This window comes from Apium graveolens, chromosome 7 (genome assembly GCF_009905375.1).
Source record: "Apium graveolens cultivar Ventura chromosome 7, ASM990537v1, whole genome shotgun sequence".
In the NCBI taxonomy this organism is placed as follows: domain Eukaryota; kingdom Viridiplantae; phylum Streptophyta; class Magnoliopsida; order Apiales; family Apiaceae; genus Apium; species Apium graveolens.
The window spans coordinates 253000414-253017824 of NC_133653.1; the positions used below are offsets into that span (position 1 = coordinate 253000414).

A 17411-nucleotide genomic window follows, 5' to 3' on the forward strand; every position below is an offset into this window, starting at 1 on the left:
GTATGTTTGATGCAACCTTGTAGAGGAGTTTTTTACTTAATTGCTTAATTAGTTCGAGACTGATGTCGTGTTTAATGTTTCACAAAGTCCATTAAAATACTTGCAAATGCAGCTTAGAATTTGAACACGGCCATCATTAACTGAAGAATACAACATTGGAATATCTACAAGTGCTTGCTCTTCAGAAGACTCAAGACTAGAATGAAGAGCAATTACACAGTAACAAATTGTATCACTAGACTTTCTATAAACATCAACAAGAATTGTATTTTACGATTCTTGAAACAAAAAGACTAGCAAGTGGTTTGGAATGGCCTATAAACCTGCAAATCAGTGACAACTCCAGCAACACCTAATAGTGTAGCTTTCTTCATTGTTTGGGATTCTGAAAGTGGAGACAATATATGATATAGAACCTTTTTAACGGATTGAACGAACTTCTACAATATCATATGTTCCGAATATAATACATCAAACACCAGCAAGGTATCATGAAGCAGAAAGAAAAAGGTACGGAAGAGAGGAGGAAAGAAATGGGACGATCCGTCTGCAGATTTTGAGGGCTCACTTCAGTCTAATGCAAAAAAGTGAGTAGCAGTTCCTCATTTATGTATTCAATACAGAAGTTGGGACTGGGACTGGCTCTTGCGAATCATTACCTCTGCCATCAAAACCCTTGCGTTCGTAGGACAACTTTGAAAACAAGTCAGTATATTCGTTGCTGGATAATACACCAGAATAGAGTATATCAGTGCCACATTCGTCATCCATATGCAATGAAGTGGAATCATTACGTCTCTTGTTTTGTTTATCACCCTGATTAAAACACAAGAGCAGCTTATTGAATAATGACACCAGTTTTTGTTTATAACTTCTGGCAGGGATTTGTTGGTAGACGTCGGTAGGTAGTGTAGTAGTTTGTTCCTTCAAGTTGTCCTCATCTGCAGGCAATGAGTTAATGGTTTGATCCTTGTCAAGTAACTCTTCTTGCGTAGATAAAAGTGAGTATGACCTTTTTACTGACCTGTATTTCATGAACCAAGACATATAAATTAAAAATTCGTAAACAGTTTTTTGATCAAAAATTTCTTTCTCTCTTGTCGAAATTTAACTAACCTCATGCTTATAGACGCTGCAATTGTGTACCCAATGGCAACCCTAAAAAGATTCAAGTATTGGATTGCACCACAAAGTTTAACCTTCAAACCTCCTGGAAAGGAAAGGAAGAAAAAGAAACTGTTAGTCGAAAAAAAGGTGGTAAAAACTAAGAAGCCCTCAAAATCATAAAAAACAGAAGAAGATAAAAGTACCAAGATTAGCTTTTACAGCCTCCATGTACGTATAATTTCTCTTCCCGGTGACAGGATCACCGGAACGATAACACGAGGCCAACAGGCAAGAAGTGTAGTAAGTTACAAACGAGAACAACAACAGAACAGTCGGACCAGCAATCCATCCAAGCTGTGCAGTAGCCCAAGCCAAAGACAGAACTCCGGAACCAATTACTGCTGTTATTATGTGAGCACTTACGGTCCACACCGTCCCTAAACCACCACAATCACAATCACATAATCAGCAGTGATAATAAGAAGCAATATTCCGAAGATTACAGTTTTTATATTTAATAGTAAATAAACCACACCTGTTCGTTTAAGACGACCATCGTCGTCAAAAAACTTCGAGCCGGCTTGTACTGGTATGGACATCTCCACGCTATGGGTGTTGGAAACAGTTTTTTCAGCCATCTCTACCAACAAAAAAACTTGAGAAAATATTTCTCAAGAGCTAGTGAATAAAATGTTTCTTAACAAATTAGTTTGGAGTAGGATGATCTCCGGGATGAGGCAATGGGGGCTATAAATAGGTGCTACCAAGTTGACTTGTAAGCAAATAGGGGTCCACGTGGTTGATTTTTTTTATTAATGCGGCAGTGAGGCGGTGGAGAAATTTGCAAAAATAATGTCCTGCCATTGTTATCTAGAAATAGTGGCTTTCTTGGGTATATTTCTTTTTTTTTTTTTTCCTTTTCTCCCCTTTGTTACCTCTTATTTGTGCAGATTTATGTGGTCCTAAAATTACGTGAGAGCTTGTTTTGGAATGCTTATAATGAATTGTCAAAAAATTGGTTTGGTCTAATTTTTTTTGTTGGTTAGTGAGGTAAATTTATTTTTAATATGTATTTTTTTTGTAATTTTAAAAACTATATATATATGATTTTTGGAGGTCGAGAAAGGGTGTCATGAGAAAGGGTTGCTCATTTTTTGACGAAGACACATTTTCACAATTTTTTTAAATATAGTTTTAAAATTAATTTTGGTTGAATTCTTTTTTTGTTGAGTAGTGATGTAAACCTATTTGTAGTATGTATTTTTTTTTTAATTTTATTTTTTTTGTATGATTTTAGTTGCTTGGAAAAGGGTATCATGGGGGAAAAATTAAGGGAAAAAATTAATTATTTCATAAATTTGTATTTGTATTTGTATTATATTTCATAAATTCCAAAAATAATAATATTTTATAAATTTATGTTTTTTATTTTAAATTACCAGAACTTAAAATAAATTTCAGAAAATTGTCCATTTAAATTGTTTTTATTTATGTTTCTTTTTGTAAGAATTTGTGTTGAGAATTTCGAGAACCTTATCTTCTGGAGGCTATCTTCAAAATCTGACGAAAAGGTAGATTTCTTCTACAAAGTAACCTTATCTGAAATCTTAAAAGGATAGTATCAGATTTCTCTTTATAGAAATTATTGAGAGAATCAATAATTCACAATAATTTTCAACACTACATATGCTACTATTTACACATGTCCTCATGCAGTGCATATGTTCAATAATGGCGCCTTCAACACTTGCTTATGTTCTAATTTTCTAAAAGGTTTATCATCTATTTGTGTGTATGTATACATATATATATATATGTATATATATATATTCTTTACTTCTATTGCTTAATTGTTAATATTTTCTGTAAAACAGGAAAATGGAAGGGCACGTGAATGTCAATTTTTTTTGGGTGGAGTGGTTATTCGAGAAGGTACTAATATCAACTACTCTATCGGATGAACTTTATAGTCCCGATGGATGACAATTTGACATCCATCGAGAGTGTAGCTTATGTAACAAATAAGTATTGCAACACATTTCTGTAAACAACATGTTTTAGTCGAGTAGATTCTGTAGGATTCTCCAAGTCATGTTGACTACTAAATAGATATGCAGAATAGGTTGGCTAATTGTAAATATGAGATGTCTTGTAATTTTGTATAAGTGAAATAGAGTCAAGTGACAGATAGACTCCTGACGGATGATCTACAAGTCTTCCAACGGATAATCAACAAGACTCCCGACCGATGACCAACATAGTCCCGACGGATGATCAAATTCAAAATAGCTGTTGATCGTGACAACACAGTAACATGCGTCGAGTGTTTGCAAAAGGAATGTGGCAGCCTGTTAAGAAGGATTTTGAGAACAAAGAAGCATTACAATTTCCATGCAAATATGAAGATTTTCAAAGATGTTGGAATAGAGTAGTGAAGCAGCATGGAGTTAGACTAGATATGTTTTGTTTTATTATCTTGTCTTACTATCAGGTAACTTGGTGATATATAAACCAAGTGTAGCAAGTAAAACTATTAACTAAGCAAGCTTATTTTCAGAGAAACATATCAAGCTGTATTCTGTAAGAATTTCTTTGTAGTTTTGTTTGTGTTGGACAAACTTTGTATTTTAGACTAAGTTGTGAATCATTTTGAGACTCTATATGAGTGAGACACATTATGTGTTAGTGGTGTGTATTTATTGGAACGTATTCTTCTCTTCGAGGGGATTCCAACGCATATTAACACGCTCAAAATGAGTAAAAGGTGAATGAGAACTGATGTTCCAAAGTTTTACCTTTTAATATGAAAAGTGGTTTTGTACCACATCGAGAGTAGCACAAACCTATTCCTTAGTTTTTCTTATAAATACCATGTACCACATCGAAAAGAAAAACAAGTCCTTTCAAGTCTCTCTTTATAAATAGAGTCTTAGGGCACCAGTTTTATTAAGTCAAGAAAATAAGAGTCATCTCTTTCATTCTTGGTCTCTTTAGTCTTAAATTTTTTTAATATTCCGGTGATAGTTCTCGGGCTCAGTTCAAGTTCGCTGAGAGTATATTCGATCTATCGATTATTCTAGTATCTCGTTTTATCCTGGGAAGCAGGTCGCTAAACACGGATGGTGCGGGGCGAAACTGCTTTAAGGAGACAGTTTTCTGGACTCGAGATTAAATCCAATCTCTGTTTGTTTTCTCAAACCCTTCTCCTAATTTAATTGTTAATTCTTATATGCTTATGTGATTTAAGAATTAGCAATGTTCTTATGAATTAGTTATATATTCAATATATATATAATAATGTCTTTATCGTATAAGATTGATAACAATCTTAAAGCAGTTTACTTCAATTTTCATACTTTCTTGTGAGTAGACGCAAAAGTCAATTTGATTGTTTAAATTGGATTTATTTATGGGTATATGATTGGCCATTATTTGCCTCATTAATTAAATTAAATTTAGTGCGTTAATTTCTTTGATCACTTGTTGCCATGTGCTTGAAATTAATATAAATTTGATTTTAAGTGGTGCTTTGTTTAAGCATAACAGGTAGAGGCAAAAGTAAGCACAAAGTTGTTGGATAATTGGTTTCTTATAAGGCTATTGATGCTTTAATGGTTATTGATTTATGATCAACTTATATTCAAGTGGACATATTTGGTGACATCTCTCTCGGGTTGATCATTATAAATTGGTAGATTAAACCCAAATTTATAATTCGTCCATGTTTTCGCTATTAATGGATAGCTTATTATGTTTTGTTAACATGGTGATTGATTTTTTAATTCTGAATTGATTTTGGAATTATTAGTACACTGATACAAGAATCGTATATGCTATAGTTTACATGCGTGTTTGCAAGTTCATAACATGATATTGCTATGCAATTAAATGATATGGCTACATAAATGTGACCCTTCATGATGGAACTTGATTATTTGGTGATTAATTTTTAAATCATTGTTGAGTGATGATAAGGCATCAATTATTATTGTTTAATCTTTAATAATGGAGTTATATCACAAACTTGTAATACTGGATAGAATGCAGTAACATGTTTGTTGTTAAATAATGTGACGAGGTGGGCAGCTAAAGTGAACCAGATTTACAATTGCTCAGGATTCTCCACATTAAAAAACCTAATGGGCCTGGAGTACAGGTTATGGGTCGGCACATAAATTATATTTTTCTGGTTGGATTTTTCCTCCAGTTAAATAGTAATTTCACGTGTTGGTGTCGGTCTGCTGCGGCAGTGACACACGAGCCTATTATAGTGATCCATATGATACTTAATACGGCGAATATTGATCTCAGTAGTTATGTTGAACTTCGGAGAGAATCCGAAAAGTTGTTAACCCTAACGCATCAGTTGATCAAGGATCACTGAATGTGGGGTTATTGAAGATTTATGTTCTTCCTTGGGCCATTTATGGTTGTACCAGTAGGTGAGCCAGAAAAGTAGGTTCGTGTGAACCATGTAAATATTTTAGAGAAATTCGGTAATTGAATTTTTAATGATAAGAACCACGGGAAGTTCTTTAAACATGATATTAAAATCTTATAGGTTTTAATGAATGACGTAAAACCTGCTCAGATGAGAGGTAGTGACACGATACGTGTTTACTGTCTGGTTTGATAGTAAAACATTTACCACTCGTACTCGTAGTCGAGTCAATATTGAAGCTAAATAGAGAGATGTGTGCTCTATAAACTCAAGGGTAAATCCAACTTAATATAGATAATTAAGATGGTAGTGAATAAATTTGATGATGAATAATCACCGGGCAAATTCTGTTTGCAACGTGAATATTCATGAGGTCGTTGCACCTTACTCGCATTAAATAAATAGAGTAGATGCAGGCTTGAGTTGCGCTCTGAGAGAGATGCAAAATGATTGTGATCAGCTCAGACTATCACTGAATTTGAGGATATTAGTTACGAAGGGCTAATCGTTCCTTAAACATGATACCACAGAAGGAAATAATTAAATTTCCTATTAGTTTTGGAATATTTTCTGACATTCTGTAAAATATTAAAATTGTGGGGGTATCTAAAATAGAAAATTATTGAATTTTCTATGAATAGTGGAATGTAATGAAACATTCTTGAAAATAATTGAAATGTGGGGGTATCTCGAAACTTGATACCAATACCTCTGTTGGTAGCATGAGATCCAAAATCAATTGAGATATTTTGGATGGATACATAGACAATGGTTGAGTCTAATAATATCCGATATATGAATCTAATTTTTGAGATTCGTAAGAATACTATTACAGAGTTTAGGAATGCTTATGCGATAAGCTAGTAGATCCTAGTAGATCTGTAATTAAAAGTCATCTAAATGAACTTACGAGTTATTGGATGAATGTGAGGATGAACCTGCAGAGAGCAAAAGACTTGGATAATTGCTAGTCCCGAATGTCTTGATAATTTGCTTGAAGGTGAACTCGTAAATTTAATAGAAGCAATGCACTTCTCGTATAATTTCTTGATAAGTGAATATATCAAGAGAAAATTTGACTATTACTGAGAGTCAATAAATCAAGATTTTCTAGCACGTGTACTAGAAAATGGATTGTGCATGTTCTCTCTATGTCCTTTGTGGGGGAAAGGATGTTAAGAAATAGAGAGAGTGGTTCTGTTTGACAGAATCTTGTTTAAAAAATATATAGATCTTCTTACGAGATAGAAGCATTAGGACCCAAATGAATTTTTAAATTGGGAAAATATATCTGGGTCTGAAGGAAGTATAAGGTCAGACTGATACAAAAAATATTACAGTCGAAAGTGATGACCTTATATAATTTATGAAATATTCTCGAGTTTTGAGAATAAGGTTCATTAAGATGATACTAAAATTATCGTATTGTGAAATTTAAAAGTGCATCAATGAACATTGAGATGGTCTTTCTAAATAGATATTTGGAGAAATATCTATTTACGTGAACCCGAGGGTTGCTCTAGATAAATCAAGAGTAGAAAATCTGTATTTTCGGTGATCATGTTGAGTGAAACAACATTGACATGAAATAATGGCATATTAAATTTGATATTGCTATGATAAGCAATGGCTTCAAATAAATGACATGGTTGCCATTTTGAGGACGCTCAAAATTGGTTGCTATGTGAATAAGGATTGCCAGTTTAAGGACGATTAAACTCGGTAATGATGCAAACTGAAATTGCTGGTTTTTGGGACGCTAAAAGCTGGTAATATCAATAACAAGTGAAGCCTTAAGTAATAACTAGTAAATTTATTTCATAAATGTGAAATATGTCAATATGAGATATCAAACTGATTTAAAATCAGAGAATTGACAAGTGTGCATGTGTTATTTACACATGATATGCAAGTCATAATTGATTGCATGTGAGTGATCTGATCATTACGAGAAGTAATGACAAGAGGATCATCTCTGAAAATCTTGATGAGATTGAAATGTTTTAATTTGAAGATTACAATCTTCGTGACTTTAAAAGTTTTAGATGATACATGTCACATGTTGGTGATGTGAATTTTGAAGAGATCAACGAAGCTAAAGTTGTCATAACTGGAATGGATTTATATTTATCCAAGCGTAGATGAACAAGGATCTCTCAAGAAGGATTGCAAGTCTGTTGTACTTTTTAAAATTATACAAAATTAGACATAGGCTACACAGTTGGTAAACTGGGTAGATGCACGAGTACAATGGAAATTGGTCACTTGGAAGTGATTGTAATGAGATTTAAGGTGTATGATATGTGCTCGTGAGCTTGGACTGTAATACGAAAGATATCTAATTGTACTATGTGAATATAGTATGTAAATTAGATATTTGACTTTAAGAACTTAAAAGTCATTCGAGAATACATTTCACACTTAGCAGTCGTGTCATGGAAATCCTAAACTTAGCTCGATTCATGATGGAATACGAGTCTGGTGCATAAAATAAATGCAGTTAAAAGGCTGAGTAGCCACTTTGTAAGGATATTCCTAAATGACAAGGAAAACGTGTCTTCAATATGTATATATCGTGTAATCAATATGCAAATTGGGAGATCACATTATTGTGTATGAAATGGTATGTCTCACATCTATGATGAGGACATAATACCATTAAACAACTATTCTCAACGAGAATTATCATGATTGACTATGTAAAGTCAAATGATAATGTTTGGATCCACTAACCAGATGGTTAAACTGAGCGAATCTGTTTAAGACAAGAGAATCTAGTTAGACCGAGAGATAGTTGTCAAATCATCGAGAGGAATGAGCCTTGCCTATTGCTTAACGGCGTCATGGTGGACACCCAACCTTGCTGACTGGAGATCCCAAAAACTTGGTTCAATGGGACTACTAAATCATGATGACCAAATCACTGTAGGGGTAACCCCTGGCCTATTTCTATGATGATGAAACAGTGAGACCCGTAGGGTACGAGGTTAAGCTTTATGCTTTTAATGATCTTTGACGAATACAAGGATTTCAAGTTTGAATACATAATATTCGGTTGGGTAAACGCGGGTTACTCTATAAGATAAAGATCACCTATGTAAGAGAGAAGTATGGCCGCTTCAAAGGAAAATTGCGAGGCACAATTCTTTAGAAACTCTTGCAGAACCAGGACGATGTTCCAGGGCCAAAATGGACATAATCATGAGAACTGAATGAGTCAGGAAAGATATAGTGATGAGTATGTCATCGTTTACACAAACGGTCGAACAGTTCAAGGACATCGCGTCATACTGTCTACCAGTAAAGTCAATATACTTATTCGAGCGAAGGTTCAAGGAGCATTCTCTACCTATTGTATGCTATATCTGACCGCCGGAACTATCACCAAGTCAAGCTCCGCGTCTGTCTGTCTATGTGGTGTCTATGTGGTGCGTGCTACTGGACCATCAATCTCATTTGTGGGGGATTGTTGGACAAACTTTGTATTTTAGACTAAGTTGTGAATCATTTTGAGACTCTATATGAGTGAGACACATTATGTGTTAGTGGTGTGTATTTATTGGAACGTATTCTTCTCTTCGAGGGGATTCCAACGCATATTAACACGCTCAAAATGAGTAAAAGGTGAATGAGAACTGATGTTCCAAAGTTTTACCTTTTAATATGAAAAGTGGTCTTGTACCACATCGAGAGTAGCACAAACCTATTCCTTAGTTTTTCTTATAAATACCATGTACCACATCGAAAAGAAAAACAAGTCCTTTCAAGCCTCTCTTTATAAATAAAGTCTTAGGGCACCAGTTTTATTAAGTCAAGAAAATAAGAGTCATCTCTTTCATTCTTGGTCTCTTTAGTCTTAAATTTTTTCAATATTCCGGTGATAGTTCTCGGGCTCAGTTCAAGTTCGCTGAGAGTATATTCGATCTATCGATTATTCTAGTATCTCGTTTTATCCTGGGAAGCAGGTCGCTAAACACGGATGGTGCGGGGCGAAACTGCTTTAAGGAGACAGTTTTCTGGACTCGAGATTAAATCCAATCTCTGTTTGTTTTCTCAAACCCTTCTCCTAATTTAATTGTTAATTCTTATATGCTTATGTGATTTAAGAATTAGCAATGTTCTTATGAATTAGTTATATATTTAATATATATATAATAATGTCTTTATCGTACAAGATTGATAACAGTTTGTTCAACTTGTAAAGCAGCTGTGTGTTATTCAAAGCATCACAGAGTTCTCAATCTGATATATATATCTGGTGGATACTTTCAAATCCACCAGAAAGTTTTAAAGCTTGTGTTTTATTACTTAGTGTTTTGATTTCTATTGTTCATTTATTCCGCCTTACTGCCAATCAAACACTGTTATATATATATATATATATTAAGTTTGAACATTTTTAGAATCTCAAAAAGAAGCCAGAATTACATTCAACCCCCCTTCTATAATTCTTGTTGTATTGTCAGGGAATAACAATTGGTATCAGAGCAAGCTCTTGAAATACAAAGAGTGTAAAAATCACAACCAACAACAAGATGAACAAAAAGGATGTTGGAGTAAAGATCCCATTATTGGACAAAAATAATTATCACCACTGGAAGGTGAAGATGCACCTACGTCTTCTTTCCCAAGATGAGGCCTATGTGGACTGCATAGAGAGAGGTCCTAATGTACCTATGAGATCTGTAACTGGCAATGAACCATCTGTTCCAAAACCTAGGCATGAATGTTCAGATCCTGAAATTGAGCAAGTTAGGAAGGATAAGAAGGCCATGAACATATTGTTCAATGGTGTTGATGGTGATATGTTTGATAACATCATTAACTGTAAAACAGCCAAAGTGGTTTGGGACACAATACAGATTATATATGATGGTACGGAGCAAGTAAGGGAGAACAAGATGCAGCTCCTGATTCAGCAATATGAGTATTTCCACTATGAAGAAAGTGAGTTACTCACTCACATATTTAATAGATTTCAAAAGCTACTAAATGCTCTGAAGCTGCATGGAAGAGTCTATAAAACAAAAGACTCTAACCTCAAGTTCCTTAGATCTCTCCCAAAGGAGTGGAAGCTAATGACAATCACATTGAGAAATTCTCAGGATTACAAGGAATTCACCTTGGAGAGACTGTATGGCATCCTGAAAACCTATGAGATTGAAATAGAGCAAGATGAAAGGATGGAGAAAGGAAGGAAGATGATCCATAGCACTGGTTGCTGAGTTAGAGAAGGAGAAAGAGATAAAGGTAGAAGTTGTTGAGTCTAGATTAAAGGTCTGTGAAAGTAAGGGTAAAGGGCTGGTAGGTGAGAATGAAGATCAGTTGAGCCAAGATGACATTGATGATATTGATGAGCATCTAGCATTTTTATCCAGGAGATTTTCCAAGCTCAAATTCAAGAAGAATTTTGGAGCAGCCAAGCCAAATAGAAATAAGGTTGATAAGTCAAAATTCAAGTGTTTCAAATGTGGCTTGGCATGTCATTTTGCTAGTGAGTGTCGAAAGTCTGATTCCAGTAAAAAGAAGTTTGAGCCTGTTCATTATAAACAGAAATACATTGAGTTGCTCAAACAAAAGAAAAGGGCTTTTATCACATAGGAGAATGACTGGGCTGTAGATGGATTGGATGAAGATAAAGAAACAAGCTATGTCAATTTAGCCCTAATGGCCAAATCAGATGAAACAGAGACCAGTTCTTCAAGAAATGAGGTAATCACCACTAATCTAGCACATTTATCCAAAACTGAGTGTAATGATGCAATTAATGACTTGTCTACAGAATTATATCACCTGCGTGTTACACTTAAGTCTCTGACTAAGGAAAATGCTAAAATAAAAGAGAACAATTTGTTTTTAAGTGAGAGAAATAATGCGCTAGAGTCTCAATTTATTGAATTTGAAAAATTGAGAATTGAGTGTAAAATTGCTAAAGATGAAATAACCGAGTCCTTGAAGAAAGAAGAGATTTTAAGGAAACAGCTTAAGAGAGAACATGAAGTAATTAAAATATGGAAATCATCTAGAGATGTTCATGCTCAAATTACTAAAGTTCAAGGTATAAAATCCTTTTGTGATGCAGCCTGGAAAAAGAGCAAAGAGAAGCTTGACTCCAATCTGGTTGAAGGACTCTTTACAGATATGAACTCGAAGGATAATCAAAAGGATTATCCGTCGAGAGATAAGGAGCCACATCTGTTGGCTGTGAGTAAACCAGTTAGCAAAGCAAAGTTAGTTAAATTGAATAAGAAATATGGATCAGTTTTTAAAAACTTTGTTCCAGGAGAATCAAGTCAAGTTACAAGAGAAAAGAAAGTTAATGTCGGGCATCTGTCTATCAAGCAATTGAATGACATATTAGAAAAGATTGAGGTTAAAACAGAATTCAAAAAGAAAAACAATAGGAATGGAAAAGTAGGAATTAACAAACATAATAACTACACACCTGATAAATTTGATCCAAGAAAAATTTGTGTTAAGTGTGGTAGTGTTAATCATTTTTCTGTTAATTGCAAGAATGTTATGCCTACTCCTATGTCTGCACCTACTTCTTTTCCCAACAAGACTGTCATGCCTATGAATGTTATGTCTGCTCAGAATATGAATGCACAATTTGTTAATATGCCGTTTGCATCAAATTCTTATTATGTTGCATTTAGTATGCCTCAAATGTCATTTAGCATGCCTTACTGGAATAACATGTTTGTAAATAACATGCCTTTTCATGTAAACCAAAATGTGCATGTTAATTCTATTTTAATGGACGGTTTCAAAGGTTCAACTCAAATGACTAAGGATGAATCTGAAATTTCCAAGTCAAATGAGGTCAAGCCTAAGAAACCAAAGAAGAAAGCTAACAAGGTAGGACCCAAGGAAACTTGGGTACCAAAATTAACTTGAGTTGATTTTGATATGTGCAGGGAAACATAAAGAATCTTTGGTATCTAGATAGTGGTTGCTCAAGGCACATGACTGGAGATTCTACCCTGATCACTGAGTTCAAGGAAAGAGTTGGCCCAAGTATTACTTTTGGAGATGACGGCAAGGGTTATACTGTGGGATATGGCTTGATTTCAAAGGATATGTCATCATTGAAGAAGTTGCCCTAGTGGATGGACTCAAGCATAATTTGTTGAGTATCAGCCAACTATGTGATAAGGGCAACTCCGTCACTTTCAATACTGAAGCCTGTGTTGTGACAAACAAAAAAAACAATAGAGCGGTTCTCACTGGATTGAGAAAAGGGAATATGTACCTAGCTGACTTCAACTCATCAAATGCAGAATCAATCAATTGTCTTCTCAGTAAAGCTGTCCCATCTGAACTTCAAGACCATGAATGAGATTGTCAAGAAAGAATTGGTTAGAGGTATTCCTCAAGTGGAGTTTACTAAGGATGGATTGTGTGATGCCTGTCAGAAAGGAAAGCAGATCAAAGCATCATTCAGAAAGAAGCTTGATTCAACAATTGAAGAACCTTTGTAACTGTTGCACATGGATTTATTTAAACCAGTCAATGTGTTGTCTATCTCAAGGAAAAGATTTTGCCTAGTAATTGTAGATGATTTCTCAAAGTTCTCTTGGACATATTTTCTGAAATCCAAAGATGAAGCTAGTGAAATTATCATCAATCACATAAGGCAAGTCAACAATCATCCTGACTTTAAAGTGAGAAGAATCAGGAGTGACAATGGAACTGAGTTCAAGAATTCTGTGATGAGATCATTTTGTGAAGAAAATGGGATTATGCATGAGTTTTCTGCAGCTAGAACCCCACAACAAAATGGAGTGGTAGAAAGGAAAAACAGATCTCTTATTGAAGCTGCAAGAACAATGCTAGAAGAATCAAAGTTACCAACATATTTTTGGGCTGAAGCTGTGAATACTACATGCTACACTCAGAACATATCTTTAGTTAATCAAGAAAAATGCATGACACCCTATCAATTGTTCAAGAATAGGAAGCCAACTCTAAATTTTATTCATGTCTTTGGTTGCAAATGTTATATCTTAAGGAATTAAACTGATCAACATGGAAGTTTGATGTCAAAGTAGATGAAGGATTTTTGTTGATATGCTGTTGGAAAAGCATATAGAGTCTACAATCTAAAAACCAACATTGTTATAGAATCAATACATGTTGTTTTTGATGATAAAGAGATTAAAGGACTGCAAGATGGAGATTTCCATGAAAGCCTTAAATTTGATAATGTGGAGATGGTTAGTGATGACAGTGATGATGAAAGTTACCAAGAAACAGTGTCCAAGGATAATGCAGAAAAATCTACAACTAATGAAGTACAATTCAACATCCGTCGAGTTACAGAATGCTTCATCCGTCGGTAGACAATCTGCTTTATCCGTCAGTAGACAATCAGCTTCATCCGTCGAGATACAAAGTGCAATATCCGTCAGAACAATGAGAGAAGTTAAGAGTCAAAACAGATTACTTACAGAAAGAACCTTTTCTTCAAATCAAAGATTCACTAACTCAGGGGGAGTTTCTTATAATCAAAACTCAGTCACACATCAAGAAAACAATGAGGCCTCTTCATCTAGAGCTAATCTACCTCAACAAAGAAAATGGACTAGAGATCACCCTTTTGAGCTCATCATTGGTGATGCATCTTCTAGAGTTTAAACAAGGAAATCAACTCAAGAAGAATGTCTATATAGCAGCTTTCTTTTTAAGGAAGAACCAAAGAAGGCAGAAGAAGCTTTGTTAGAACCTGATTGGATTTTAGCTATGCAAAAAGAGCTAAACCAATTTGAAAGGAACAAGGTATGGAAGCTGGTACCCAAGCCTAAGGGACAGAATCCAATTGACACCAAGTGGGTATTCAGAAAGAAGATGGATGAAAATGGCATAGTTGTCAGGAACAAAGCTAGATTGGTTGCTAAGGTCTATTGTCAACAAGAAGGAATAGATTTTGATGAAACTTTTGCTCCTGTTGCAAGACTTGAAGCCATCAGAATTTTCTTAGCTTATGCAGCCCATGCCAATTTCAAAGTCTATCAAATGATGTTAAAAGTGCCTTTCTGAATGGAGATTTGGAGGAGGAAGTCTATGTAAGTCAGCCTCCTGGTTTTGAAGATCCAAATTTTCCAGAATATATCTATTATCTATTGAAAGCACTTTATGGATTGAAGCAAGCACCTAGAGCCTGGTATGACACTTTATCAAAGTTTTTCTTAGAAAATCACTTCACAAGAGGTACTGTTGACAAAAATTTATTCTTTAGAAATGTTAATGGCTCTAGTATACTTGTTCAAATTTATGTAGATGATATTATATTTGGCTTTACAGATGAAAAACTTTGCAAAAAATTTCCAAATTGATGCAAAGTAAGTATGAGATGAGCATGATTGGAAAAATGACTTACTTTCTTGGTTTACATGTTAAGCAAGTTAGTGATGGAATATTCATTAGTCAAATCAAATACATTTATGATCTTCTAAAGAAGTTTGATTTAATGGATTGCACATCTACAAAAACTCCCATGACCACTGCAATTAAACTTGAATTAAACACTACTGAGAAGTCTGTGGATATTTCAAGCTATAGAAGCATGGTTGGCTCACTTCTGTACTTAACAGCTAGTAGGCCAGAAATAATGTTTGTTAGTTATCTTTGTGCTAGATTTCAGGCTGATCCTAGAGAATCTCACTTAGTAGCTATTAAGAGAATTTTCAGATATCTCAAGGGAACACCAAAACTTGGCATTTGGTACCCTAGAGATTCTGGATTTGATCTAACTGGTTATTCAGATGCAGATTATGCAGGTTATAAAATAGATAGAAAAAGTACAACAGGAACCTGTCAATTTCTAGGGAACAAGCTTGTGTCTTGGTTCAGTAAAAAGCAAAATTCAGTTTCTACTTCTACTGCTGAAGCTGAGTATATTGTTGCTGGTAGTTGTTGTGCACAGATTTTATGGATGAAAAATCAATTATTGGACTATGGTCTACAAGTGGACAGAATTCTTATTTTCTTTGATAACAGAAGTGCAATTGGTATCACTGAAAATCCAGTACAACATTCAAGAACAAAGCACATAGACATCAAGTACCACTTCATTAGGGAACATGTGATGAATGGTACTGTGGAACTTCATTTTGTTCCAAGTGAAAAGCAGCTTGCAGATATATTTACCAAACCACTTGATGAATCCACCTTTACTAGGTTGGTAAGTGAGTTAGGTATGCTTAATTATTCTTAAATCTTTTCTGATAATTTTGCAAGCTATAAAGCAGCCAGAAACTTAATTGATTTTTCTGTTTTAGATGAAATTTTGGCTATGTTAAAATTTACATCTCGACGGATGCTCATTATCCATCGAGTTTGATCATCCATCGAAATAAAATATCTTAATAAAAATCAATTACTTTCTGGATTATTTTATACCCGACGGATAACTGTTTTATCCTCATTCGTCGAATTGTCTACATCTTAGCCGTTAAAAGTACTGAACATTATCCATCAGATATATTTACAGTCTATAAGTATATCACGACGAATAATTGATAGAATTTTGACAGTTTATTTTATTTTAAACGACTATTTTTAGGCAATTTTGATTGGTTACTTTATTTTACTTTATTACTTTTGACAGTTTATTTCTGAGATAGTATAAAAGGTAAATTCACTTTCATTCTTTTCTTTTATCTTTCTCTACTGCAATTAACTACTCTCTTCTTCTTCAAAGCAAAACCCTCTTTCTTTCTGCAAGTTATCTTACTCTAACAATGGCACCAGTAGTCAAAATCATGTCTCAGTCAGGATTTATCTATGAGAAGAACAATATTGTGGCGCTACTGAACAAAGGGATTCCAGCATCTGGAGATTATCACAAAATGATGGATTTTGTGAAGGGATGCAAGCTTAATTATGCTATGCTGAAATCACCCACAATCTACTGCGAAGTTGTGGAGGAGATGTGGACAACTGCTGTCTATCAGGCCAATGACAAAACCATCACTCTCTCCATCAAAGGTAAGGAACACTGTATTAACTGTGACATTATCAAAGCATGCTTCAAAATTCCAGATAACACCACTACTAATCCACACACAAATGCTGATAGAGTTAATTTTCTTAACTTCATGGAATATGCACTTCCTACTAATAAATTAAGTGAGATTAGAAGGCTAGGTCTTAGAAAAGAGTGGAGTTTCTTGTGTGATGTAGTTACCTAAGTATTTTCTGGTAAGATAAGTAACTTTGATTATGTCAATACTATTATGCTTAACATGCTCTACATGCTTCTTACTGATAAGTACTTCAATTTCAGTGATGTTGTTATGTTTGAGTTAGGATATAAGTTAGGAGAGGTTAATAAGAGATCTAAAATATCTAGTATGCTAGATTCCTTATGATTATTGCTAACCATATATGTGAAGATCTTGTAATTGAGAACCCAACCAACAAATTAGATTGTTGGGTTCAAGAAAGAAGGGTAATTGCAGACTTGAATAGAGCTGATCACCACAAGGAGGTGCCCTTGGTTTATTTTCCAATCATGGAGGGTGTTAGATATATTTGTGATGTCATGTCTAATATGATTTGTGTTTATTTTTCAGATCTTACTTAACAGGACAAATCAGGACTTAACTGGAAATCAGTACTTATACTGAAGTCAGGAGTTAAGATATCAGAACTTAAGTTATCAGGAGATATTTATCAGGAGATAATATCAGGACTTAGGGAGACGTTCAGATAAGAAAGGCGGCTGATTGAAAGGAAAGAAGATCAAGACAAACATAAGAAGAGATATGCATGGAGAAGAATTTTATAAGGAATAGAATACTTGGAAGAAAAGATAACTGATTGATATATATTAGGAAGCAAAATTATATTCGATATC

At 34.4% G+C, this 17411-nt stretch overlaps 1 protein-coding gene across 1 annotated transcript; it reads right to left on the reverse strand.

Moving 5' to 3' along the window:
* Positions 1-228: 228 nt before the first annotated feature.
* On the reverse strand, positions 229-1828 carry LOC141672178 (amino acid permease 1-like). The gene is made up of 4 exons (XM_074478705.1): positions 1643-1828; positions 1311-1544; positions 1117-1210; positions 229-1024 (listed from the first exon to the last, which is right to left on the reverse strand). Exons 1-4 carry the CDS (start codon positions 1743-1745, stop codon positions 607-609), a joined length of 849 nt encoding a protein of 282 aa, XP_074334806.1. The 5' UTR covers positions 1746-1828; the 3' UTR covers positions 229-606.
* Between the last annotated feature and the right edge of the window lie 15583 nt (positions 1829-17411).